This window comes from Thunnus albacares, chromosome 9 (genome assembly GCF_914725855.1).
Source record: "Thunnus albacares chromosome 9, fThuAlb1.1, whole genome shotgun sequence".
Classification (NCBI taxonomy): domain Eukaryota; kingdom Metazoa; phylum Chordata; class Actinopteri; order Scombriformes; family Scombridae; genus Thunnus; species Thunnus albacares.
The window spans coordinates 10,731,071-10,758,943 of NC_058114.1; the positions used below are offsets into that span (position 1 = coordinate 10,731,071).

The following is a 27,873-nucleotide window of genomic DNA, read 5'->3' on the forward strand; positions in this document are numbered from 1 at the left end:
ATATGCTATATGTACAAACTTGTCAATGACACATTGATTTTACTATAATATAGATCAATACTATACTGGAGGCTCAGTCCATGCAGATAAAAACAAAGCGACAAGATTAGCTGTTGTTGAATGTGCTGAATGACCAGATCAGAACTGTTTAAAAAAATTAAAAAAATGTAAATCAGGGTTTTTACTTACATATCTGTCCCAGTCAATATCTCCATAGAAGCCATTGGGGGTCCCATTGGTCTTCTTCTGAGACTGAGAAGAGAAAAATGGTTCAATAAAAACCCCATCAGACGCTGAAGATACAGTAGTACATACATTCTGCATGTGCATGTGCACTCTGGATGCCATATCATGTCAAATTACCCCACATTCCCCTAATTTACTCTAACAGGCACTGCTTTGCTTTCTTTCTGGTTGGCAGCTCCTAATGTGGTCAAATTAAATACCATTTTAGAAACATTTAGCTTGTTTTCTGCAAACATAAATTAAACTCCACGTGGTTACTAATGGTCTATAATGATGATTATTTTTATGCTGCAAATATTCCAAACAGTGCTGTAAAATATTTCAAGCTTTAGTTCTCTTCAAGCTACCCCAGGGGAATATACTGTTTATTGTTTTTTTCCAAAACCTTCTCAGAGAGCGTGCTAATGAAAAGATAGTGGACAGCTAACCAGTCTAAGCTCTACATACTACACTATTCTAGAGATAAGTCTACTTCTAGGACTAGAGCTAAGTTCAGTACCGATTCAACCTCTTGGGGTTCCTGGCAAGTGAAAAGAACACAGAAAATAAAGTGTGATGTTTATTTAACTCGTTGTTGTTGAAATTCACTGAAGTGGCTTATATACAGCACAGTATCAGTCAAAAGTTTGGACACACTTTCTCAAGGGAATAGGAAAGTGTTCCCAAACTTTTGGTACTGTTGGAAATTCTGGTATTTTTCAACCTACACCCTATTTTTCCATCATTTTAGGTCTAAGTGACTAATGGGGAGAAAAACTTTTGTAATTGGTCCAGTACTGCCCGCGAAAACGGACTGCAAAGTTCTTGATTTTGCCACTGACAGGCTCAGATTGTTATTATGAGTGTCTGACAACAGAAGTAAACATGGGAACTAGCCACCTGTAAGTGCATAGGGATCTATACCCTGGACAGCTTGCTGGCTTACTGCACCACCTACATATTCATCTGCACGGTTTGTTTACATGTATGAGGCTGATTTTCACCACAGTTAGACTGTAAGGAAACCAAAAAAAACAAGTGTAATGATGGATTATCCCTTTGACTATTATGAGGATGATTGTGAGTCATTTTACTGTGACTGGCTAACTATTTATTTGAGCCAGAGTACACAGAGAGGAGCTAAAACAACCGAAAGAGGAAAAACAAGGGATGGAGGCAGAAAGGCAACAGGCCTGTCAGGAAAGACAACGTGCAGTAACGGTTACCTCGGACAAACTGCTAGTGTTCCTGTAGCCACTGCTCTCTTGACGAGCGAAGAAGAAAACTTTTCCTGCAGAGTGGTACCTGTTGTTGCCAGACTCGGAAAATCTCGATGTATCCACGGATGAGAGTATAATCCCAGCTGTCTAACTAATACAAATGGATTTACAGTGTTTATCAACATTGTCGTCCTGGAGACTGTTTCACCTCCACAGAATCAACTGGATGAAAAGAGCGAGGCCGGTAGGGACAAACGTTCGGCTCCACATGGTAAGAAAAATGTGATTTCAGCATGTAACTGTGTGTGGAATCACAGTATGTAAAGTCAACCACATATTCATCCACGCATGCCGGTTCGTTTATATGTATGAGGCTGACTTTCATTGTGGTTGGACTGTAAGGAAACTAAAAAGTTAGCCTTAATGCCGCTACAGGTGGCTAGTTCCTGTGTTTACTTTCATCGTCAGACACATATAATAACAACTTGAGCCTGTCAGTGGCAAAAACCAGCACTTTTAGTGGAAATACTTTTACAGGTGAAATTACCCCCAAGGATTACACTGCAGCCTGTTTTGCAGTCAATACTGGACCAATTCCTAAAAATGTTTTCCCCATTAGTCGCTTAGACCCAAAATGATGGTAAACTAGGGTCCAGGTTGGAAAATACTAGAATTTAGTACCTCACAGCCATCAAATGCGATTTCTTCCAGTAATAACGCACTGCATTCGTAGACTGAACAGTAATTTACAAATGAATGAATTGGATGATATACATTAAATATTTTCTGTTACTTACACCTCCCTCTCTGTCTGGAGACCCCCTGTGAGATATGAAAGTAAAGGAGAGGAGAAAACAGAATTTGAAAATCTCTTAACATGTAAGCTCCTCATTTTGAAATCAAGTGCTTTGCTAATTAGTCAAACCGAAATATTTAAAAAGAGGCATTCAAGGAAAACCTTTTCACACAACCATACTCGCACACTTATTCGCGCTCAAATCACACTCCCACAGACATCACAGCACCACAAAACATTTAGAGTAAATCTACAGTGTCTCATGCACAGTTACAAATTGGCTAAACCCTCCTGGAAAATTATCACACAAAGAAAGATTCAGCAGGCTGACAAAGTCCTTCATAATTTATCTAATTGAGTCCATTTTTGATCATACTATATTTGTATGATTTCAGAACATTACTGTCAAGATATGATAGACATAACACCAGCTGTATGCAAACAATGGCATGTACTGGATATTTTAACTATGCCTCTTATTTTATAGATCCATAATAAAATGTCAAATAGGCAGTTTAGTATAATACAGAAAATATAATATACTTTCTTGGCTTATACAGTGGCTGCTGGCCTCTAAGATTGTGCGAAATTAATGGAAACAGGAGTCTAACCTCTCTTGACAAGAACTGTACCTCGTACTAATCCTGTAATTGTTCTTACTTTATTCTAATCCTTTTATTCTGCTGTAATGTATATGCACGACCTGCTGGCATTTACCAATTTTTCTTCATAAAATATTAAACCAATTCAGAGGTTTCAGCAGCTGTCTGCTCCATTTCTGAGCACCATTGTAAATATTCTCAGCAGTGGAACGACTAATACGCTCTGTGTTGGATCATACAGTACAGCAGGAAGGAGGAACAGGACTTACGTGGAGTCATTGTCCTTCTCTTTCTTCCGTATCCCAAAGGCCTTCCTGGTACGTTTTTTCAATCCTGAGAAGAAAGAAAAGGTAAATAGTGAGTTATTGCATGAAAAGACACCAAAGACGAGACTAAAAGGTGAGGTTTGTGGGTGTGTTAAAGGGTACTTGGGGTCAACTGTCCAGCATCTATCAAACACAGGACATTAAAGGCAAGGTTTTTATGTATTATTGAGTGACCTGTTGCAGTGGTGTGAAGGGATACACTTTCTCAGAACTAACTGTGTTCATGGTCAGTGCAGATGGACCAAGGCATTATTTTTAGATAAGAAAATCCATTAGCACCATCAAAATCAATGTGCCAAGCATTTAACAGGAAGAATTTAGATTGGCATGGAGCACAGAAGACCCTCTACAGTACTACAGTCACACGGTTGGTAATATGCAAAGCTTCAATCTATTATGTTACCAACAGCATGTGAGTGCACTGATGTATCAAGTAGCCATTTGATTGCCAGCTCGGATCTCACTTTAACAAAAATTTAGTTGAAAAATTCAACAAGTCCCACTCTCCCTGTTCCCCAAAATCTTCATGTCACTGTGTGGTCTTGAACAATACATTTGATTTCCAGCTGCTCTAACGGAGCTGCTCACTAACCAGCAATATAAAACTATGATTGTGCCTTAAAAGCAACTAGTGTGAGAGTATGTGCACAACCATTACTTCTATTCCTATGGTTAAACAAAGTCAATTATTGGCCTTAAGTAAACAAGCAGATTCCAAATACAAACTCTGGACCTAGACACAGACACTACATTTTCTCCTGTCAACAAACTGAAAATTCAGTTCCGCCACAGATTTGCAGATATGGCTCGGTTGTTCTAGTTTTTCTAGCTTTCCACATCGCCTTTGTCAACAACAACAACTCCAGGTCAGGTTTCATGAAAACATAACTCTGGACAGCATTAAAAAACTGCAATTTCCAGCAAATGGTTTAAACAAAATCAGCTCAAACAGCAGGTTCCGTAAGTTCATTACATTATAGTGTTATATTTTACACTATAACATATTTTACACATGGCAGCTATACCCAGGCTAGAGGAAGTTCAGCACTACATAACATTCAAATCTACATTATAACAGAATTTTACAGTCCTTTCCTCTTATTTTTTTGTTTTTTATTTTATTGGGTTGTTCTTTGTGAATATTATTTTTGCAAAATTAAAGGATATTCACAGAATTACTGCTTAATTTTTTAAACTAGTTTTGCCCCCTTTTAATTTCTATTTTCATTCCATTCAGAAATTGAGTGGAATAACAATATCCAATCAAATCTTGCCCTATTCCCTCTGAGGGAGTTCAACCACAATACATCTTGAATTTATTCCACTTCTCCAATAGAATTTTTATTTTTTATTTTAACTATTTCCATGTACAACTACGCTGAATAACCTAATCACAAACGCCCCTGGCTCATTCTTACCCAAGATGAAAGTCCAGTTGTCCCCCTCCATTTCCTCTCTGATAATTCCTTGACTCTCATTCTTCCTCGTCCTTGTCTGGTTGTGAACTCATCACATAATCTGACCAACCTATCTCTTCCTCATACCACATGCAGACACACACCGAGCCCTAAAGCAGGAACCTGATGCTACCTTTCTCTAACACACACACAAAGACACGCACACAAACACACACACACACAAGGTATCACAATCGTGTTCTTGATCTGTGCCTTGGACTCAAATTCAACACCAGTGACTCTACTCATGAATTAAAGACAAATGTCATCATTGTAGCAAAGTAATAAAATACACGGCCATGTGTGTGCGCTCTGTGTGTACGTCTAAAAATAAAGATACTATGATTGTTACTTTGATTACCTAAAAAGTTTCACATGAGGGTGCTGGGCAAGAGGCAACTGCATCAAATAAGAGTCCATAAAGAGCCACATACCTATACCTGTGTACGTGCATGGAAAGTGTGTATGGTCTGTTTTCTTTTTTTTTCCCTTGGTTTGATATTCCTTTACTACACTAACATTTACACCAGCGTGTCTGAGGCCTAAATGGGAAATCGATCCAGAAAGTTCTGCTGGCCATGAAGAGTCTCATCCAGAAATACCCTCTCATTGATCCGGCTAACGTATTTGGCCTTGCATCCTATGAATGGCCACTGTCACAGCTCACATAAACGTCCCACCGCAGAGGAAAAAGGCACATTCACAAGCACATACAGTATACACAATGGCTTGTCATTGCACAGTCAAACAGTCCACAAAAGTACGTACTCACGTCTGCATACACATTTGTTGCAGCGTATGCAAAGACATGCACGCACATTAAGACACGGGGCTTGGTGAATATTCATGGACACTAGGTGATCAGGTGTTAGGCGGCAGCGCATGCTTCGTTAAAAGCTACCAAAGTCATGACTCAGAGGGAGAGGGACAAAAATATAGCACAAGTGTAAAGCATACAAAAATAACGTGTGATAGCTTTGGTTTTATGATGAAAGATGAAAGGCGAAAACTCTGGTGTATATTTTTCTTCATACAATACTAACATATCAGCTTGCAAATTATCCAGTGTCAGTGTTCATGGTACTGAGCAATTCAGAGTTTGGAGTAGAGTGGAAAATTAATAACTGGTAGCCTTGAGAAAGGAAGTCAACCATTAAAAATACATGTTTTTTTTTTTTGATAAGGACAATATTTTTGTAAGGAGACTGCTGAAAATATCATACGGCTTGTGTGGGTGCCTGTGAGTGTATGTGTTGTTTGCTGTTAGCTCATTCTGAAAATTTGCAACCTTGTGTACACACACTGTACACAGACACGTCCTCTCCATAATTGTGATTAAGTTTTATTTTTCCCCCAAAATACTGGAAGCTTCATTTCAGACATGCCAGACTGAAGATTTCTTCTTTCATTCTTTGGCTCGACAGTTTCCCTCCTACAGATCTCGGCGAGGCATCTGTCGGAGAGCGTCTCAGTATGAGGACGCAGTGTGCTCTCTCAGCGCGTAGCTTAATGGAGGGAGGGAGCTTTGATTGTTCCTTCTACAAAGTCATCGACTGACAGAGCGTTCTCCTCTGCCGCTCCTTTTACTCCACGGAGTCCGATTTAATCTCGTCTGGATCAACCCTAAAAGTGTTTTAATTTGGCGTCTAGCTGAAACTCAACACTTCAGTCACAGCGTTTGCAGTTTCATTTGGGATCTCTGAGTCAATTCTCTCTCTTGCTTCTTCAAATCTTATGTTTATTTATTGATTTCATCCCCGATGCCATTAAGAAGCAAAGTCTTGCCGCTGTCGTGGCCCAGTTACAGTAAGTGCTACCTAGCTTCTTCTTTTTCCCTTTAGGCACCATCAAGGCATACAAACTTGCACTTTTTTTTTTTTTTTTTAAATTCTGAGTTTTGGCTGTTCTTAAACTGCACTTTCATTTCAGCAGGTTGTATTTAATCCAATTTGTCAGACTCACATTTGTTTACAAGGCCATCTCGTTTCAGGCTAAAGTTCATGTCATCAGTACCTTACATTTCTGTCCCCTCTCTTGGCCTCTTCTCTTTTTCCTCCTTTGAGGTTGTTTCCCTCTCTTGTAAATTCAGCATTGCCCCCAAGTAACATCCGACAGGTTTACAGCTGTGCTAATGAAAGACTATTTTGTGTGCACATGGCAGCTGTACCCAGGCTAGAGAAAGATAGTGTGCTCAGCACTACATTACATTAAAATCTGCATTATTACTACACTAAATCTTATTTTTGCTGTAATTTCCTCCTCTCTTTATTTAATTTATTTTGTTTTATTTAATTTTATTGGGTTGTTCTTTGTGAATTTTTTTGGGGGGGAAATTAAAATACAAAAACAACCCCTGGCAGATTGTTAGAAAACAAGGTAAAACAGGCACAGCTTTACAGTGGAGAGCAGCATATGTAGACCCAGCATGCTGCCCTTTTGCCTGATGGCATATATGCTCTTTATATATGCACTTTTATGTATAGAAGGTAGGGCTACAGATTTTTATCAGGTGAAGAGGGTGGAATTACATCACACAAAGGATTATAATTATAATTAACCAGAGTAATACAGCTTAAATCCTCAGATCAAAGATTTAAAATTGTGATCCCTCTTGATACAAACAACCAACACACAGACACACACAGCAGAACAGATACTTGATGCAATAAATGACAATTCCATATTTGGACTAAAGACAAGACCTAAATCTGACTGGATGACGCTGATATGACAGAATACATGAACGCATGTGGCAGGGGTTAATTGACGGAGCGGGAAATAACAGGGCGTGCGGTACACGCTGTTTAATGACTTAATGGCTTCCGTTCAGAAGGATGCTAGTACAAGTGCAAACGTAATTAGTGGTCTCTTCTCAAGACACAGTAATGTAATTCTAAGAGAAGCCAAAGGACAGGACACTGCCAATCCTAAAAATTTACAAGACAACTGAAGGGTAGCAGTGCACAGACCGGCGCCATTCCAAAGTTATGTTATTCTGGGAGACACCTACTGAAACAACACACACATTTCTATCTAGTGTGTCAGTGGGACTCCATAGTCATTTCTAAAAAAAAATACTTTCCAAAAAAATATTTCTATGGTCTCTGAAAAGAGTTTAGATTCTAGAGTTCAGGCTAATCTTGGACAAGTGGGATGCTAACTTTAGAAAAGGTCCCAAGAAGAAAAACACTCAGGCGGAGGAACACCACCCAGAACAGCAGAGAGAGTGTTATTATTATTACACTCTCTCAGCTCTGAGAGGTCCACCCTTCAACCTACGTGAAGTGGTTGGCACTGACACCGGCTTCAATAAAAAGAGCCACCTTAAAAACACTGAAATTATACCTTTCTCCCATTATTAAATAGAGTGCAGGTGCACAAGAGCTCTTTTCAAGGTTTTACCATCAGATTTACACCTGGGAGTTGTCCTGTAAAAACACACGTCACACACTACACGTCACTAGCTTATAACAGATGGAGATTCAGGGCAGAACAATACTCGTTCAATTTCTGGAAATCTTTCCAGAGAGGAAGCTTGAGCAAATTCACCTAGAAAACATGCCAAGTGATGTTGAACTTTAGTGTTCCTATGTGGGAGCATGGGGTTCATATCTGTGTTTGTTGGCCAATTCTATCTTTGAACGATCCAATTTACAGATTTGATTTTGAGGGAAAACTTTTCAGCTCTCATCAAGTTCATCTTCTTTTCTAAACAGCATCTTCACAAGGAATCTATGTTGTTTCTGATTTGAAGAACTAAAGTAAACACTTCTTCTAAATAATGACTCCATCTAAAGCAGCCAATGAACTGAAGAAAAAAAAAGAAAAAAGAAAGAGTTTAGTCTTAACCTAAGAGTTGGGATCGTGCATGTGCCCTGCCTCTATTGTGTGATTTCCTGTTGGCTTATGCATGTCTGTTTCTGCCAGGGGTTTCCGGTGCATTAGCCTCAGCTATAATCACTACAGTGTCAAAGAAACACTGGAAGCATGCTCTGGAGACACACATACACACACACTCATGTATGCATAGAAATGTAAAACACACACAGTTGCAAAATGTATGCTACTGCACATCCACCAAAACACACTCTTTCAGTGTAGGCCCTCACTTCTGTGCAGAGACTGTTTAACGAGCTGCTCCAAAGGGGGAAGAGATGAAGAGGCTCTATCGGCCAACCGACCACACAAGCACACAGCTTGTGCTGCCAGCCACAGCCGAGCGGACCAGTCCAGGCCACTCCAAACTCTGAATGGGTGACCTGTGCTGCTGTGCATAGTAAGTAGAGGGGACGATAATACACCATTGAGATTTAGAAGCAGAAGTGTTGGATGTTTGCGGTTAAACCTTTGGGCTGTGTATGCAATCGCTCCCTCTTTCACCCATTCACTATACCGTATATAATAGGCACTCAACAGTTCACTATATAGTGAGCAGCAAATTGAGATTTCTAACCAATCATCATATTTTGTGTCACCGCTCACAAGTATAAAGTCACACAACAGTCATTTTTACATCAATAACATACAAGGGACACTATTTTTTCTGTCCATTGTGGAGATTTTTGAGAATCATTCATTTCTTTAACTCTTAATTTGTTGCCTCCTTATGATAACTAAGCAACAAAGAAAGCTGTTATACTAGTAAAGACCCACCAAAAGACAGAAGCCTTGGGTTTTTCTTTATCTAATGCGGTATCTGTATTGTTTATATTTCTCTCTAGAAGTGGATGGGGAAAAAAAAAAAAACCTGTTCCTGTTTATAAGCCTGTGAGGCATGCATGTCAGAGCATGCTCAGATGGGAGCAAGCGATGAGACAATTTAAGTGTGAAGACACTGCGTCGGGCTGTTGTGGGTATTGAGTCAAGCTGTTGACTGAGCACGAGGAGAAGCATGTGGATCCACTGACAAGCAGGCAGACAGGTTAGCAGGCAAGGAGACAAGTAATTGGTGGAACAGGACGAAGGCTGGCAGGCACATAAACAAGCAGACAGAAAAACCTTGCAGGCAGACAAGCTGTAAGAAACAGTAAGTAAGACGAGGAGACAGCGAGCAGTAAGACAGGAAGGCAGGCAGACTGATACATACAGTGGACAAACAGAAAGACAGACAGGCATATTACAAAAAGGAGGTTTAAAAGGCTCTTTTGTTGCAGTGACTCATCCATCCTTCCAGCCCTGAGAGGCAGCAGGGGGAAGAGGCAGGTGAGGAAAGATATGCTGCTCTAGTCTGGCAGATACACTAACAATGATCTCACAATCCTGCAATGATGCTGAGGTTCAAAAAAAAAAAAAAAAGTTCTCATATCGTGAGGAGACACTTGATGTGTAGTAATGTGAACGTGCAGATTAAACACACAAGAACGCACAAATGCAGCCTCCATTTCATTTCATGTTTTGTTTTCGCGGACATGCTCGGAGCTGAAAATCGGATCAGGGGGCTCAACACTGAGGTGTGTTGTTAAAAAAGGCAGAGCAGAGGAGATTTAAGAAAGATGTAATTATTTACTCAGGATGTGCTGACGAAAACCATATGCTCCTCTTCAGCAGCTACATACCATCATGCTGCACGTTCAGAATCAGCCTTTAAATATGAAGCGGCGTGTTGAGGATCTAATTTATGTAGAGTGATGCCAACTAATTTAGGAGACTCAAACACTTGCAAAGACACAATTCCATGGACTATGCTGGGCTTTATGTGTAACACAAACAAGGCGGTGCGCATTCACTGTCGGTCAATACATATCTCCACTTGCATTTCTTCAGTCTTCCTAACCTATATTTTCCTGCTAGTCTCAGGATTTAAGCCACCACTTTTCTAACATTCCCGCCTGGAGGAAGATGGAGGAAGAAACCTAACAGAAGAAGCCGAGAGGAGAGATGCTGTCTGTGGAAATGCCCCCCTTTCATTAACTGGCAGCACAAAACAGAAAGATACAGGGGCATGGCATAAGAGAGCCTCCAGATATGCCCATTGACAGCAATCACCTGCAGCCCTGCTGTGTGTTTCCATGCAAGTGTGAGTTCTCAGTGAGAGAGTCTGTGTCAGTGTGGCAGAGAAAAGACAAAGAGACGGTGTCAGTTTGCGTTTGTTCCTGTAGATGCTAAAATTAGGCCTCGACTGTACTGTCCAGGTGGCTGCACTGTGGGCTATCAACTGTAACACTTGCACTAACATTTTATACAGTGCATACACAAACACACACACACACACACACACACACACACACACACACACACACACCATCTGATTTGGAATGTGCATGTCAGCTTTGTTGCACAGATGCACCCTTTGGAAAAAAAAGAGAAAGGAAAAAAGAGATGTTTCATCGTGTGACGTCACCCACCTCTAAGGAAAGTGGGTCAGGGCCAGAAATCATATAGCAGCATGCTGGCAGTTGGTGCGGAGATGAACAAAAGATGTTTGAGAACACCAGGATGGCGGTGATGCATCCATCTGTGCACATGTATCACACATGTATGTATTTATCTTGGTATATTTTAACTTTATAGGGACAGATAAATAGGCATAGATTTTTTTTAAATTTAATAACAGACTAAGGCTGCAACTAACAATTCACTGTCCATTAAATTGTAGACATTTTTCTATTAATCTAATAATTATTTACCCTATAAACTGTCTGAAAATTGTGAAATATTGCCATCACAATTTCTTAAAGCCCAAGGTGATTTGTACAGATTACTTGTTTTGTCTGAGTAACTGTCTAAATCTCCAAATCTTTAATTGACTATAAAAGAAAAGCATGTTGCTAGATAAATGATTAGTTAATTGAAAAAATGTTTCATCACTGTAGAAGAGTATTGCTACATATCATAGCATTTGCTCTATGTAATTTGCAACAATTGTCCTGAGAAGGGCTTTGATAAAAAATAAATTATAACTGCATGTTACATAATTGTATTATTATATATTCAAGTATATTTTAAGTATAGAGTATGGAAGCTATCAAAATGAATCATATTTAATACTTTTGAAACACGGCAATGGGAGACATCTTACTGATGTAATGTGATTTACTATCTTAGTTTTGTTTATTGTAGGATGTTCGTGTTGCACAATAACTTGTCATTGGTCCACAGGTTACTTTTTCAACCTAAAATTTAAATAGGAGTATAACAAAACCAAGGACTTCTACTACCCGTTGTAATCTCTGTCCATCTCTTCTTCTATCCCCATTATTGATCTTTGTCTCTTCCCATCACCCCTCCCTCACTCTTGTCCCTATAAACAGCTAGCACTCATGGTTCACATCTCCAGGCTCCAAATAGCATCCACCAAGGACTGTGTGGCAAATGAACCTGCTGAAGAGCCAACAAAGTGGATTTTAACATGGATTTTCAGCACAAAGACACAGGGAGAAGATGTATTTTCCATGGGTCTTTCCATTTATTGACACAAGATTCACATAGACCAGAGGCAGATATAGGAACCAAGTACCCTCTGCACCTCCAGCTGATGTTCAAAGCCCTCCTGCCCATGTCACTGGCAGACATGTCTACGGTTTTCTACAATATGCTTGTTCCATAAACAGCAAATTAATTGTCTTTTCTTACCAGGTAATGTGATGTATAATGAAGCTGGATGTTCTGTCTGCAAGATGCAATTAAAAATACATGCTGTTGCAGTTTAAGTATATCTCTCAAAGCATTAGCAAGTCAGAAATGAGATTTTGAGCTCATGTGAATCAGCAGAGACCATTGCTCTGAACTCTTTTGAAAACACACTTCATTGTTTTGCCCTTTATAATACTGTCTTTTCTACAGTTGCAGATACTGAAAGTAGTTTGAAGCTTCTCAACTGCAGTCCTGAAACTTGTGTATGACTGCAACTTGAGGGTGATCTAGAGTTGGTGGGCAACTTTTTTTTTTTTTTTTTTTTTTTCATACAAGCCCCTTAAAGTGTCTCTAGAAAACAGTGTGTGTGTATGGGTGTTGCCAGTCTACAGTTTTCAAAACCCCTGCTAGGCCCCAGACTCTCCCCTGGAGACGAGTCCTCAGCTATTTCAGTCATGTTCTCCTATCAAAACAGATCACCACAGCTGCCACCGAGGGAAAAAACAAAAAGTACAAATCCTTCCTTCTTCTTTCATCCACATTAATCTGACAGAACCCAGAAATGTCATCTGCAGCCACCCAGCGGAACCCCATTACCATAGGAGGATGAAATAGCAAGGAGAGAAAAACATCCTCTTTTTCCCTTTTTATGCATGTTGTTTTTCATAGCCAGTTACCAGGCACACTGACTTAGCTGAGGTGAGAAGAGGTTCAACAATTAGTTCAGGTAGAGCAGCAGTCATTCAACATATGCTGGGAAAAAGTAAAGTCATCAGTGTTATTTGGCTGTCTTTTTCCAAATTTATGCTCCCTAATACATACCAGCTTCCATCACCAGCATGCTGTGTGCTCACTAAATGAGCCCGGTGTTCCTCATTCCTCACAGTAATAGTTTTATTCTCATACAAGTTTTCATAAAGAAATTGCCCTGCATAATAAACTGGCAAAACACAGTTACAGATAAATAGTTTTGTCTATTTGGAGATCAACAATTACTAAATAAATACATTTAATAATTGCATTATTGATAGGTTCTAACTAACATACTGAAATTTATAGAAAAAAAATCATTGATGGTTATTAGTGTGGTGTGAGACTGAGGAAGTGATGGCTGTATGAAAAAGAAGTACTTTTATTGATCCCTGTGGGGAAATTGATCCTCTGCATTTGACCCATCCTAGTGTATACACACACTAGGAGTGGTGAGCAGCCGCAGTGCAGCGCCCAACTCCAGTTCTTTTGCCAGTACCTTGGTCAGGGCCACTGACAGGAATATTAACCCTCAACTGTCCAAGGAGATTTAATCCTAACATTCATATCCAGGAGCACCCATCAGAAACCCACGCAAACACAGGGAGAACCTGCAAACTCCACAGAGAAAGGACCTGGGACAGCCAAGGTTTGAACTCAGGATCTTTTTGCTGTGAGGCAACAGTGCCAATCACTGAGCCACTGTGCTGCCCATGAAAACAACCTGAAATCAGCCTCCAAAAGATAATTGGACAGAAATGTTTTCTGCCTCATGTCAGGCCTGCTATTGATCAGTGAGGCCACACTTGTGAGATTGTCTGGTTTTCAAGGCTAAAGCTGCTTGGGTGTTTTAGCTGTTGGCTAGACAACAAAAAAACTAATGTAAGACACCTCCATAGCTGAGTGGATTCGTCGTCGATAAGTTCACCTTTTAATTATCGCATTGTCACATTTCTGTTCCTTTCTACTAATCATCACAGTGGATACTGCATTACTACACAGCAGTTCAGTATCAGGAGAAGTTATGAAATGGTTGTGGTTTGGAAATTAATAGACATTGTGTCATTCTGTATGATGTAACAAATCTACAAGTATATTATACAAGACATTATAAAAGTACTTCATCTGGCTTCTATTCTGTTAAATGTCACTGCGGCCTTGGGATTTAACAGTAAAATGTTTTGAAGCATCAGTACCGAAGCCAAATTTTTTCTAACGACGGCCTGACAAAATTACTGTAGACCTCTTGTCTCCAACTGTGAAAAAATGTGTTTCCTAAATTAAATGTCTAAGAGTTTTAGAAATTATGGTTGCAAAAGCACACTCCTTGTGAAGCTGCTATAACTGATTCAATGTATAGGGAAGGTGGATTGTAACTCTGACTGCATATGTCTGTTGACCTTCAAAGACAAAGCAAATTCAACTTTCAATTTATCCTCTTTCTACTGCTGGACCCCGCTCTTCATCTAGCTGGTTCAAGACTAAAACAGTAAGGACCTTCATTATCACTCCACTCGTTTAGACATGATGATGAGTTCTCAGTGCTCTGGCTAAGTTACAATCACATACTGATCAAGTCTCTTGAACGCAGTTTTCTAAGGTGCACAATATTATTTGCATTGAAGTGAGGGGAGCGGTACATACGAAAAAGCACAGTATATTACAACTACATAATGTAAGAGTTAACATTAGAATAAGAGAAGTTACTTAATAAGATTTCTGACGATATACTGTGTGCGATTTGTCCAATGGATCTAGAAAAAGTTGAAATATCGGCCACAGTGATAATTTCCTGGCTAACCTCAGCGGTAGCTAGTGTTTATTGTATTTGTGTGTCCTATTTGAGAGTAAAAAAAAAACCCTCTAGATCTTGCCCGCTGATCAACATGATCCCCTGTGTGTTTATTGACATGTGATCTGTGTTTACTGACAAGTGATCAATGTTTTGATCCCATAAGCATGTTTGTTGGGATTATCTGTCTGCTTTGGCATTGCAGCACAGCAGAACCAGCATTGTCTCAACAGGAATGAGATACTGAACATTTCAAGGCATGTTAATATTTTGTAAATAACAATTTAAATGATTGCAATGTTTGCCAGCACTGCTGATTACACTAAGGCTCAACAAAGAATATAGCCCTAAGTTGTTTTCAGCCACATTAAACCCAACATTTTGGTTTGCTGGTCTGACAACCTACAAACAACACCTCCCAAATAATGGTTAATATAAAGCTGTTAACAGCTGCTCTCAGCCCAGGAACTCACACAAGCCACTTGTATGCAAACTACCCCCCGAAGGAAACGAGTGACAGGTGAACAAAGTCGAACATTCAGTAAGGCAAAGATATTTTTCTCAGGAACTGATAGACCAAGCCAGAGCCATAATTTTCAGCTCTTACTGGATTGCTGTCCTTGGCATTTGATCATTATAAGGATACTTTTGCAATCACACAGTATCAGAGATTGAGGGTTGTCTTAATTCTCTGAGTGAGATTGTGGAAAGAAAATATGCTAAAAGCAAAAAATGTTAATGACTCAACTGTCCAGAGATTTTTCAGATGCAAGGATTCAAAGTAGCTGAGCCATAAGGCAAAGGACAGTGTGGGTGTACAATGAAGTGTGATTCACAGATGAGAGGATGGATAATTTTTTTTTTTTTTTTCAAAACCAGGAGATCTGTGTTTGGACTGAGCATGAACTCTCCATTATACTAAGAGAAGGAGATGGAGGAGGATAAGGAGGAGGAAGGATGATGGGTATGTGGTGAGAAAACATTAGACAGACAGACAGACACACACGCACGCACACGCACACACACAAAATTGACAATGGAATTATATATGTCACTAATGGATCAATTTGACAATTTTACAGAAAAGGCAGGCCACTCATAATTAAGAAAAAACAACTAATCAATGACATGAACAGGGCTCATAGCGGCCGTCGTAGAGTAGTAACTATACAGTACTAGTATAGTAGTTCATTACACTTTACATTCCTGAGGGTGGATGGTCTAAATGTGCAAGAGGAAAGGCCATGAAATAAAAGAAAAAAGTCTCCTGTAAGATCATCATTCTTCTGCATATTTGTTGCAGTCTGCAAAGTACTATGAGATTTTTTTTTGTATTAAGTTGACATTTTGTCCTGATGAGAAAGACCATTACTGAACATCATTGTACAATGGCTTTAGACACACTATTAATATGTTGTATAGTTTGAAATTTTGGCCTGGGTAAAATCTGCACTAGATGAAAGGTCAGAGGAAAACCATTAAGAACCATGATGAATATTCATGCCAAATTTTAAGGTTATCTGGCCAGTAGTCTGTGAAATATCTTGCTTTGTACCCAGGTACTGGAGTGAAAAAAACACTAAGAGAAGGTAAATGCAAAGAGCTTGTGTGAGTTTATAGAGAAGACAGTACTAAGACAGTACAAACAGAGGAGCAAATATCTAGCAGCACTGTACAATGTATAGTCATCTATACAATAGTCCTGCAAGACTTATATACTTTGAGAAACTTATGAGTTTTGCTATAGAAAAGGTATTTGCTGCCAAGGTGTTGTTTCAGACTGGATCAGACTGTACATGTGAAGTGTTCATGATATTGTGTCCATCCTTGTATGGGCAGCATACAACAATGTAGAGCCAGATGAAACAATATGGATGGATAGAATTTAACTGTTGTATTTGTGTAAGTTTTTAGTATATAATAATCAGCTAAGCTTTGGTCCAAGGTAATTGTCCAAGACACAATTAAATGTTGGAATTCTGGAACAACGGTTTGAGTGTTATTTGCTCACCTTGATTGCTTTGATGGTAAAACAAGAGTTTATGGGGAGACCTGAGATAATAAAATCAAGCACCTATTTTCCAACAGTGGAATGGCATGTTCAGCTAGACACACTGTGCTTCCACTCTGAATTACACCCAGTGAACCTTTCCTTTACGATCCCCAGAACAACTTTATATAATCCATAAAGTTGGTGTGTGTGTGTGTGTGTGTGTGTGTGTGTGTGCTGATAGAAAGAATCCTGAGACACCCCATTTGTCTTGCCGATGTACTTTACATTATGGGGGCTCTTCACACTGCCAAATCCCCTTTCTGATGGCCACTAAATCAAGTAACCAATCAGGTAAATTGCTTTGATTCTATACAAAAACTCTTGTAAAAACTTTTTAAAAACACTGCTGGGCATTGAGTGATGTGGTCTGTTAATATGATACATGCCATACATTTCATAAATACTGCTATTAAACTACACAAATCGATCCAACTGATTTTGACACTGATTTTACATATTCTCATACTCTTTTTTCCTTTTACTCTTCCCTCTTCGTCCTGATTCCCCTTTCCTTCATTTCTGTTCTTATTTGACAGTATGTGTTTATCTTCATGTATGCACATAAAAGCAGAGTATAATTAATAAACTGCCTCCCCTCCCACAAGTCATGTTAGTAAGATAAGCCTATCCATCAGAGTGTCAGCTCCTCATAGGTCAGCACGACTAGTGCTCTGCAAAGAGCAAATAGACTGGGAACTTAACTATAAGCACTTCAGAGTCTCTAGAGACACACTCCATATCGTGTAAGCCCAACTTATCGAATGTCAGTTCATGTTCTGTCACTTCTTCTATGTTAAGTTTGTTTGGTTGTAGTGAGAATGATCAACCAATTAGTCAATTAGTTCATCATCAATTAATTGTTTACATTATTTATCTTGTAAAAATACCCTTGCTTATTCTTGGATACCACTAATTTGTTCCACCTTCCCAGCAGCCAATCAGATGTCTTTTATCTACCATGTAAGGTTTATGTATGATCTGTTTACCAGTGAGAAAGATGTGAGCATGTGATGTGTAAGTAAGAGGGAAGGAGACACAGGCAGAGAGACATACTGTACAGTAGATTGCCAGTCAGATTATGAGTCTGCTTCGAATGAAAGTTTCCACATGAGCAGTAAGCAGTGCTGCATACAACACATTACCAGGCTGTGTGTGTGTGTGTGTGTGTGTGTGTGTGTGTGTGTGTGTGTGGTCTTGTCCAGATGAGGCTTGACAAAAAAGTTGATATGTATCAGTAGCTCAGATGCAGCTTGGTCACGTCCTCCTTCCACAAGCCCCCCTCCCCCCCCCTCTCCCCCACGGGAGCACATTAAATGACTTTGTTTGTAGAAAAAAATAATTATGAAATTGAGAACAGAAAAAAAAGGAGGGGGGGGGGGGGGGGTGAGAGAAGGAGGTACACAACAGAGACAAGTTATGTCAAGCCTGCACACTCTGAAGAGACACAGAAGTGACAGGTTAAATGGATGAGATCACCAACATGTGTCCTATCTTCTCTTCCTTCTCTTGACCTTCTCATTGATCCTAAAAAGTTGGCCCGAATTCCTGTGGATTATATCTCCCTTATTCCCTCCCAACGATCTAATCTCAGTTCACTTTGGTTAAGGCAGACCGCTGACTCCACTCCTCCTCTGTTCACATCCAGATTATAGGTTTGGTCAGCTTTTGGTTAGCAAAGGAATGTCCTGACTGTCTATGGTTCATTAAGACAAGGGCTTATTAAAAACTTCTGACTTCTTCCCACATTCGCAGTCCTCAAATAAAGAACCACTGACATCATGAAAAAGGTGGAGTGCTGTTTGTCTCTGGAGGAGAAGAGGGGGATTTAAAGGGAAAGTGACAGAAGGAGGGGAGAGGCAGAAAGAGAGAGGGGATGTGGAGAAACCACAATGAACCGCAAGATCTGGAACTACTTTGAGGGAACACACCATCAATTCCTGTGTCACTAACACCCAATTATGTGGTGTTAAGGAAAGGCTTGTATAAGCAGGTTGACATACAGACTGTATCTACCTACCCTCATGATGCATGTATAGACCTTAAGATATTATCTTTAACACAGTGAATTTCAGAACCCCCACTATGAAGTCTGGTTACGCACACACACCATGTGCAACCTTTGCAAAGGTACTGGCCTTAATTATGACTGATGAACAGATGTTTAATTGCCATCTTGACAGTACGAACTTACAAAACACAATAAAGTATGTTGAAGAGAAACAGAAATAAAGATAAAAAGGTTTAAATACATGTTTTCTTCTTTTAGTAAAGCTTGCAGATTGCACACTCTATGCTATGTCCATATCTTTGTGTATCAACTGGAACAACATATGTTATAATTCAACTCCTGTCAGCACGTGCTACTAACATTGTGTACACATGTTGTGTAAGCTGTGCGAAGGTACAGAAAAAAAAAAAGACATTGTTTTTAGTGACTGCATGTTATGTAACACGCTGGTACTTCTAAGACAACAAAAGGGGCCATTGCAGGAGAACCCTGCTACAACTAGTAATACAAAATGGAGGACAGTGAGGGTCTATATTAAACAGCAGTTCCACGCATACATCATCACACAAATAACAGTACACACACAGACACATACAAGCTTGCACCATGTGGAAGTACGTTGCTGTGCTCTAATGAGACAGTGTAAGGGGCTCAAACAGTCTGAGGTCAGTCCTGGATTACATCCTGCTCCCCTCTTCTTCTCTCCCTCACCCTATGATTAAAAAGACGATGAAACACCCGTTGCTATCGCTGCTATTTTGTTGAAATTATAGGTTTAAAAATAAACAGAAGGAATAAATTATGAATATTTTATTCAGGAACCAGATCTCAGAGATGATGATGATGGGATATTTTAGCTTTGGGGCACATAAATGAGACACTTGAGCAAGTACATGAAGTAAAGACCAATTCAGTGAAGACAGAATCTCATATAGAGTGAGGGGACTGGTATATTAGCTTTGTGCATTGATCAGGATACATACACAGTGAATTTTAATACAATAGGCAGTGTAATAAACCACCTAATTTGACAAAACATCAATTAAAAATGTATCCAGTTTCAGTTTTCCTATTTACTAACATTGCCCTCAACATAATTTGTGAAACTCTGGCGGTGGGAAAATTAAACACACATTTTAATTACAAATTACACATTACAAACAATATAAGACCTGGGCTCACTTACACATTGTCCCACTAGTAGGAGGGCAGATATACAAGGCAAAAGGCGCTAAAGAGATGTTTACATAAACACAAACAGCTACTGAACAGTGCTGACAACTATATCCATTTTACTTCCAAAATATTAGCAAATAAAACTATTTACAGAGAGCCATATGATTTACCGGAGGGGAAAATAAAGAACAAAACAAAATCTTGTGATACTGGGGAAAAAAAAGGCCCTCAGCGCGGGTGGAGAAGAGCTTGTCAAACGTCTTGTATTTGTGTCTTCAATGCAAATCAACCTCAAACAACACTCAGAGATGTGACACTCCGCTGCAGCTTAAAGTGATAGTTTGGGGAACTTATCTTATTTCAGAAGGAATGAGACAGGAAGGCATTTCTATTGCTGCATCGCCCTCACCAGTGAAAGATAGTGGTTAAAATGGTGGTAAAGTGAGGGGAGTAACTTCCTTTTTCCTCTATCCTCCCTTTTTAATTTGGACAAATTACACTGTGGCCACATGGGTTTGCCTTGTCTATTTGTTTTTGACAGAATTCTTAAGACTAAATATGAATCTGACCCTGTCCCTGAATATCAATGTCAACAAGGTACCGGATCTCTGAGAAAATGAAAAGTTGGCAGGAATGATAAGTCTGTGGTGGTGGTGAAAATGCTGAAAAGTTCACATCGACTTCCTTTTTTTTTGCTTTTCTTCCTCCTTAGTGTTATTCTTTTCTGCACTATCCTGAAACACACAAAAGGTTCGCAGGCTATATGTTGGTTCCTGGTTATTTTGTCATTTCCTGCCGCTGCATGAGATACCGACCTAACTAAACTAACAGTGCTGTCTAAACTGATGTACATGGAAGCACTTTCACACGTCGAGACCCGATGCGACATTTGCATGTATATATTATCAATCTATCTTTTCGTGTCTTTCATCTACCGTCGTTTCTGTCCTTTGCGGCCTTTATCAGTATGTCGCTCTTTCAATGCTGCCTTTGTACCGACACATGATCAAATGAGCTGTCTGATAAAATAAACATAAAGCCTGTAATCTCATATGGCATCGATGCGTCACAACTAAAGGACAAAAAACAAGCAGGCATCACTGAATTCATGCCACCCTGAATGACCCCCCCTCTGTCTCTGACATGACTCATCATGGCCATGGGGAGTTGGGAGGCATCATGGCAGACTGTGTGCGCTGTGTTACAGATGACAGCTTGGTTCAAATTTTTATGTTTGGCATCCCTCAACTGGGGTGACTTTCAAAAACCCTTTTGACATTACTGAGTCACTGGCGGTTGTACTTACTGGCATTCAGCATTTTTCCTATCACTTCTTCTTTCAACGCTTCCTGGCAGACAGAATTAATTCTTTAACAAACAGCCTCGTAGCAGAAATTAAAGCTTGAGTCGACTAACTTCCTTTTATTTTTGACAGTGCTTGAGGTCTGACTTTTTAACAACAAGAGAAATAAAAAAAGTGAGAATTGAAATCATCACTGGTTACAGGAACAGTTTGGGGGCGAAAGTGGATGAACTCCTCCTATGAGGACACGAGCTGTTATTGCTATGTCAAGCTGAAATACTGTAGGTCAAACCCGGTGCGTTCCCCATAAGAACAACGGTTTTCAGTAAAACGTCCACAAGAAAAGTCTCCCTCTCCATCCTCCCCTGGTGAATTTTAACAATTTGCTGAATGATATTGACATAAAAATGACTCACAGACAAAACAGAATATCAAAAATCCTTTGCAACCATCTTTCATTATATACACAGATAGGGAACTGTGTACAGCCAACGCTTCTTTCAGTGCTCCTCAGCAGTGTCTTACAGTGGGACTACAGATGACAGGTGCTTTGTGTCGTGTGGTTTAGTTTCACTGGAGGTGCTCTTTTCTCTCAGTTGCAGTTCTCTCTTTACCTCTAACTCCCATGGCTTCCTTCCTCCCCTTTCTCTCCTCTTGTTTGACTCTCTCCCTGCTGATATAGTGAAAATCAATGGCTCCTCTATTCAGTGGAAGGTCTGATGTCTGCTAATGAAATCCTATCTGCTATGAGTCATCCATCTGATAGCTACTGGGACAACGAGTGACAGAAGGACTGTCTCTGCAGCACACCTTTATGGGCACATTAATCCATGCAAACATAACTATGTTGTGTGTAGTGGTAAACACTAATAATTGAGGTCACTCTCCAAGTTAAACTGTCCATATTAAAAGCCAGACACACACACACACTCTCAAGCAGTGGTCAGGCTGTTATGGTCTGTGATCAAAATATTCTCAGCCACTAGTTCTGGTTTGTACATACAGCATATACTTTGAGTGTGATGTATAATGTATGTATAATGTTCATATCATATCCTCTAAAAACTGACAGCCCTGTCTTTGTAGCAATACTAGAAATGTCCATTTTTGTCAATTAAAAATGTAACTGCCAAACCACTTGTTGGGAGTTAGAATATCTGTAAAATTATATATATATATATATATATATATATATATATATATATATATATATATATATATATATATATATATATATATATATATATATATATATATATATATATATATATATATATATATATATATATGAAGTACAGCAAAATCATTTTCATTAAGCTTAAGTGATGGTTTTGGTGAAAAAGAATAAAAATAAAAAAGATCTAGAAAAAAATGAAAGGCTGGTAACAAATAGCATTTATGTTTGCTTAAATAAATGTTTATTTCCTGTGAAGTCAGTTTCCTGTTTTGTGCTAATATTAGTCAGCCATGTTTCATCTCTAACTAAACTTACAGTGTCAGACATAAAGCTCCAAAGATCTATTCATCTGGGAGCATACAGCTTTTCATCTGACTATCTGAAGCAAGAATATCTGTTAAATCTTCATTGAATTATTATTATTCTTAATCCCTTATTTCATTCATAACTTTTATCATAACATTTTTTTTTTTACATGAACACATAATCTTTTTCATAGGGCGCCCACACACAGTTTGTTTATAAGTGACCTGTGATCAGGCTATTAGAGCTAGACCGATAAATTGACCAGGCTGATATTTCAGCCGATATGAGCTTACTGCAGATATACATTTATCTGTGCATATGTCAGACGACACGTCACAAGGAATTGGATTAAAAGAAATGTCAAAATTGGTTCACGAGAGAGCAATGACTTGACCAGTTAAGAAAAAAAAAAAATCAAGACATCAGTATCAAAATTGCTTGTTTTTGTTTCAAAAATACTTATCGCCCCATACAGTATAAAGTCCAAAATATCAATATAAGTATTGGCCTCAAAAATCCAGTATCGGTCAGGCAATACAAGATATGTACTGAGTGGGACACTTGACTACTTCCTTCTGATATAGTTGAAAAATATCTTGTCTCTACACTCTAGAGGACAAACCACTTGATGGTGTTACAGTTTCTAAACAATCTCAAACATATCTTTGACAGTTATGTAGTGCAATTTCTTCTTACTTATCAGCCAACATACGCTGACAGCAATATATCTGTGATATAAGTAATATTGGATGATATATGGGCTTAGCCAGTTTATAGGTTGGGCTCTAATGGACAAAAATATCCTTAATTCAGAAAATCAGTAAGTTATAGAGGTAGAGGACTATTGGTTTTCTAGTGTTGTCTTAAGGGCCATTAAAAATGACCTATTTTTTTGGAGTGACATCAACTTAAGTTTGCAAACACGTTTACTTTCAGAGTCACACGAATCAGTGTGTGCAAACAAGCGGAAGTACAAGGTGTGAAAATGACCTTGCATGTGAGAATGAAAGAGATAGGCCTAAGTCTAGCGATGCATTTATCTTTCGCTCTCTTGCATATGGATGTTAACCAGGCCTATACCCTATGTATGCAAAAAGTACAGACACATAAAGTCTCACACTAACTCAAACAGAAACTTTCCATGCAAACAGTACATGCCTGAAAACACACACAGCTGGCCGGACACTTCCACCCATGCTGCGTTACTTTTTTAATCACATCCTCAAAACACTCAGTTCATCCCTCTTTCATGAATTACATTTCTCTGACCCTCAATCCCTGCGTCTCCCTCTTTCTCTCTCTCTCTCTCTCTCTCAGCACTCCAACCTTTCAATCCCTCCTGCTTCACTACATCTCTCAACCAGTATCAATCTAAACGCTGCTAATCTCTTCCTGTAGCTGTGTCTCTGCGTCACTGTGCTAGTGCATCCTCCACTGATTGAAACGGACATCTGTTTGCACTAGTCTGGCTCGTAGCCATACATGCTTGCCCCAGACACATCCACAGATAATAGCAAAGAGGGGATTTCTCACACATATATGGATGAATTATATGCCATTTTTTCCTAATAAACATTGGGACAGAGTGTTGAAAGAACTTATCTATAAAATGGAGGGAGGAAGGAAGAAACAGACATGAAAACTAAAACCTAAAAGGAAACATGAAAAACAGATGTCAGCAGTCTATCTTGTATTTCAGGGCTTACTCCCACAGATAGTTAGACGGACATATGATAATGTGAGGTCATGTTAAAATACTTCATCTAAAATATCAGTGATAAAACAGACACACAGATGTTCGTGTGTAAGTTCCCAGAATCAAAGAGCAAATGGAGTCAGCAACAGTCAACAATCTCACAGGAAGAAACTAATTTTAAAGAAGGTTGAGATGCTATTTTCTTCACTGACGCTAGCCTAAGTTGGAATTCAATACAGACAATAAGTTACTGTTTGAGTAATGTTGGCATGATTCTCAATTTCTTAAGTGGAAAAAGTATATCTTGCTTTTTGTATTTCCCTCTGGCAGTATTCCTAAATATGTAACCCACTGGGAAACTAAGGAAATCACTAATTGAAGTAGATGATGCAAGCTGAAGGTAAGTGGTACTCAAAAAACACAAAACATATCTCATCAGTGCATCAACTAGCACCATGATCACTGGCACTGATAATTATCTCACGAATGGAAAAAAAAAAGGCCGAACAAATCCATTTAGTTGCAATGAGATTTGATGTTAATTTATTAATTAAGTGGCGTCGAAGGAGATTGAGCCAAGCACTAACAGTCAGCTTGGGAGCTACATACATTATACATAGAGGCACATTAATATTCGATTGCCAAAATAACTTCCCTGAGGGTTTCCCTGCCACCACGTCTATTCACTTTGTCTTCGATAATATAAAAAAAAACATCAAGAGTTTCACGTCTGCAGAACAACAGGAAATAAAAGACACTTGGGGGAAGAAATTAGTGAAAAAAAAAAAAGACCAAAGGCTTCTCAGAAGGAGAGGGGATGGTATGAGGCAGAGGATGTGGGAACAGCAGAGGTAAAGTGAAGACAGAGATGCCACTAAAGTCAGGGCCACCGAAATCATTACCGATCTGGGGCAATAAATTATGGTGAATGAGTTGATGCAGGGATCTGGATGGACCCGCTGTTGTGAACGAGCCTCTGGAAAAACAGCATAACTCAACTTGAATTAGTAAACCTTCCGAGATTGTGTTGCTTTTTCTCTCTGCACATGCAGGAGTGGTAACAGAAATAATGATGTAATTGAAGCTGCCATTTTGAACCAAGATGGGAATCCAGATACAGATAGGTGCAATAAAGTTATAATAGAATAAAAGAAATAATAATAAAATTGAGGATGCCAAGTTCAGGCATAGCTTTGCTTCTCATTCCTAAATCACCCCTTCCACCGCATGAGCTGATCCAATTCCAAAAAAGCAACTGATGTCACAAAAACAAGGAAGTGAATCAACAAAATACAGGCCTTTCATGATCACACTGTCCTCTCCCCCTCCCTCTGTATCTATTTGTCTTGCCCTCTCCCTGCGGGGTTCTGACACACATTGCTGCTCTCCATGTATCTCTTGCAGTCTCACGCTATCCTACTCAGACATTTTAACTCACTTCATCTCCTTTTCTATTTCCACCACACCTCATTTTGTTTATCAGCTTCTTCCTGGCAATGGTTGTATAGTATGCTATTCTCTCCCCTTCTATGTCCTGCTTATGTCAGCTTCTTTCTCTGTGTCTCTTTCATTGTCTGTCTCTCCTCTAATTGGGTACTGTGGATTGCTCTCCTTGCCACACTGCTATGGACTCTATAAAAGACACTATTATGAAAGAACTGAAAGAGAGAGATACAGGGAGACCGTGTAATCCATGATGTCAGGCTAACAGGCTGACCTAGGCTGTGACCTGAACACAGCCCTGTGGTGTGTGTTACAGTGTGTGTGTTTATACAGAGACACAGATGGCAATTCAGTCAAAAAGACAAATAAATAAAACATTGTCTCCCTAAGATTTGTGTTATTTCTCACATCAACACAACAGCATAAAGGTCATCAATGGGACACTGAACTATATTTAAATGTTTTTTTGCCTGAATTCTGCTTATTTATGGATATACAGAGACTTCTCCTGTTCCTTTCTTGTCATAAACCCTGACACAAAGGCACCCAAGGAGCCATCACGGTGATGACATTAGCAGCAGCCCTAACACTAGACTTGTTTTCTTATGATAAAACTACCACTGATTAAATTGGACCACACATCTTTGACAGCAAATCACCTACTGTTTTGACAGCAGGCTCCTCTAATCTCTGTGTGGACCCTGTCAGGCTGCAAACAGCATTCCTAGGCTGTTGGTTAATACTATGTGCTAATTCCTGCTTGTTTTTAATGTGCTATGTGTAATATTTCAATATGAATAAAATCAGTACACTACTGATGGGGAGATAAGTAGCAACTATTGCATGGAAATTATTTTTATTATCATTTAGTCAAGGAAAATTACCTGCTACATTGAGTACAATGTGCAGATTTAATGTTCATTTTTAACTACTCTATATCATCAAACAGACTGAATAATGATCCTGTCAAATGCAAAAATACCTCAAAAAGTCATGTTTATCTGATGACATTTTTGACAAAGACATTTCTCAAACTGAATCCGATATGACATTCAGAGGAAACAGTTTGATTACACTGGAGAAGCTGCCACTGGATTACACAAACATGTTTGTTTATCTGGCTCTGAATCTTAGGCATCATTGCATAAGTGTGTGAGTGTGAGTGGGTGTGTCTGCACAGAGAACAAAATGGAATTTGGGAAGGTTGTTGTGAGGCTGTTCTGCTGCTGTGTCTATGAATGAATGGATGAATACGGTGTTATGGAGAGTACAAATGAGAACAAGCCAATTCATTTTGACTGCTTTTCCCTTCATCTCCTCCTCTCCTGAGTCTCTGTCCCTGCGTGTCTTTGTTGTGGGAAAGTTCATTTGGGTCTCTGTCAAACTTATTGTCAAGAACAACTACAATGGACCCATTCTACTATGACACATTCAACAATGAGCTTTCCTCTGTGTCTACCACACTTTGTGAAGAAGACACACACACACACACAAACAAGCACTTTGATGATTGAACAGACATCCACATGCATGCGTTTTTCATGCTGGCATTGTCTAATGTCGTGTTCGCATCCATGCACACTTGTCACTTCTCCAGAATACACGCTGACGTCAGATGTAGCCTTGTCTACCAGCAACGCATCCTTTTGTAGATGTTACCATTAACACAAAATGTCTTCCAGTAAAAATGATTTGTAGATTTGTGAGTCTGTGTAAAGCTGTGTTTATTCAAGACTCTTGACCAGAGCCACCAGATTAGACTAATACCAGGAATAACAGGGACTCAATTTATGACTCAGGACTAAGAATCAGTGGCACCAGTTGTTAAGTTTATTCAAAGTGACGGACGGCAGGGAGATACAATTATGCATTCTGCATTTCATATTCACAGAAGGTATGCTGCTCTGTTTCATACCATCATAAAATCTCTCCCAGGCTACCGAGGGCTGTTTCCGATGCATCAGCCCACAT

The 27,873-nt window shown here is 39.3% G+C and overlaps 1 protein-coding gene across 1 annotated transcript in view; it reads right to left on the reverse strand.

Moving 5' to 3' along the window:
* Window positions 1-27,873, reverse strand: part of sgip1a (SH3GL interacting endocytic adaptor 1a) — an 82,793-nt gene that overhangs the window by 29,687 nt on the left and 25,233 nt on the right. The window contains exons 4-6 of the mRNA XM_044360825.1: window positions 3,113-3,176; window positions 2,243-2,267; window positions 190-252 (exon numbers count right to left, since the gene is read on the reverse strand). Coding sequence (XP_044216760.1) covers window positions 190-252; window positions 2,243-2,267; window positions 3,113-3,176 — 152 coding nt within the window. The remainder of the gene's footprint in view (window positions 1-189; window positions 253-2,242; window positions 2,268-3,112; window positions 3,177-27,873) is intronic.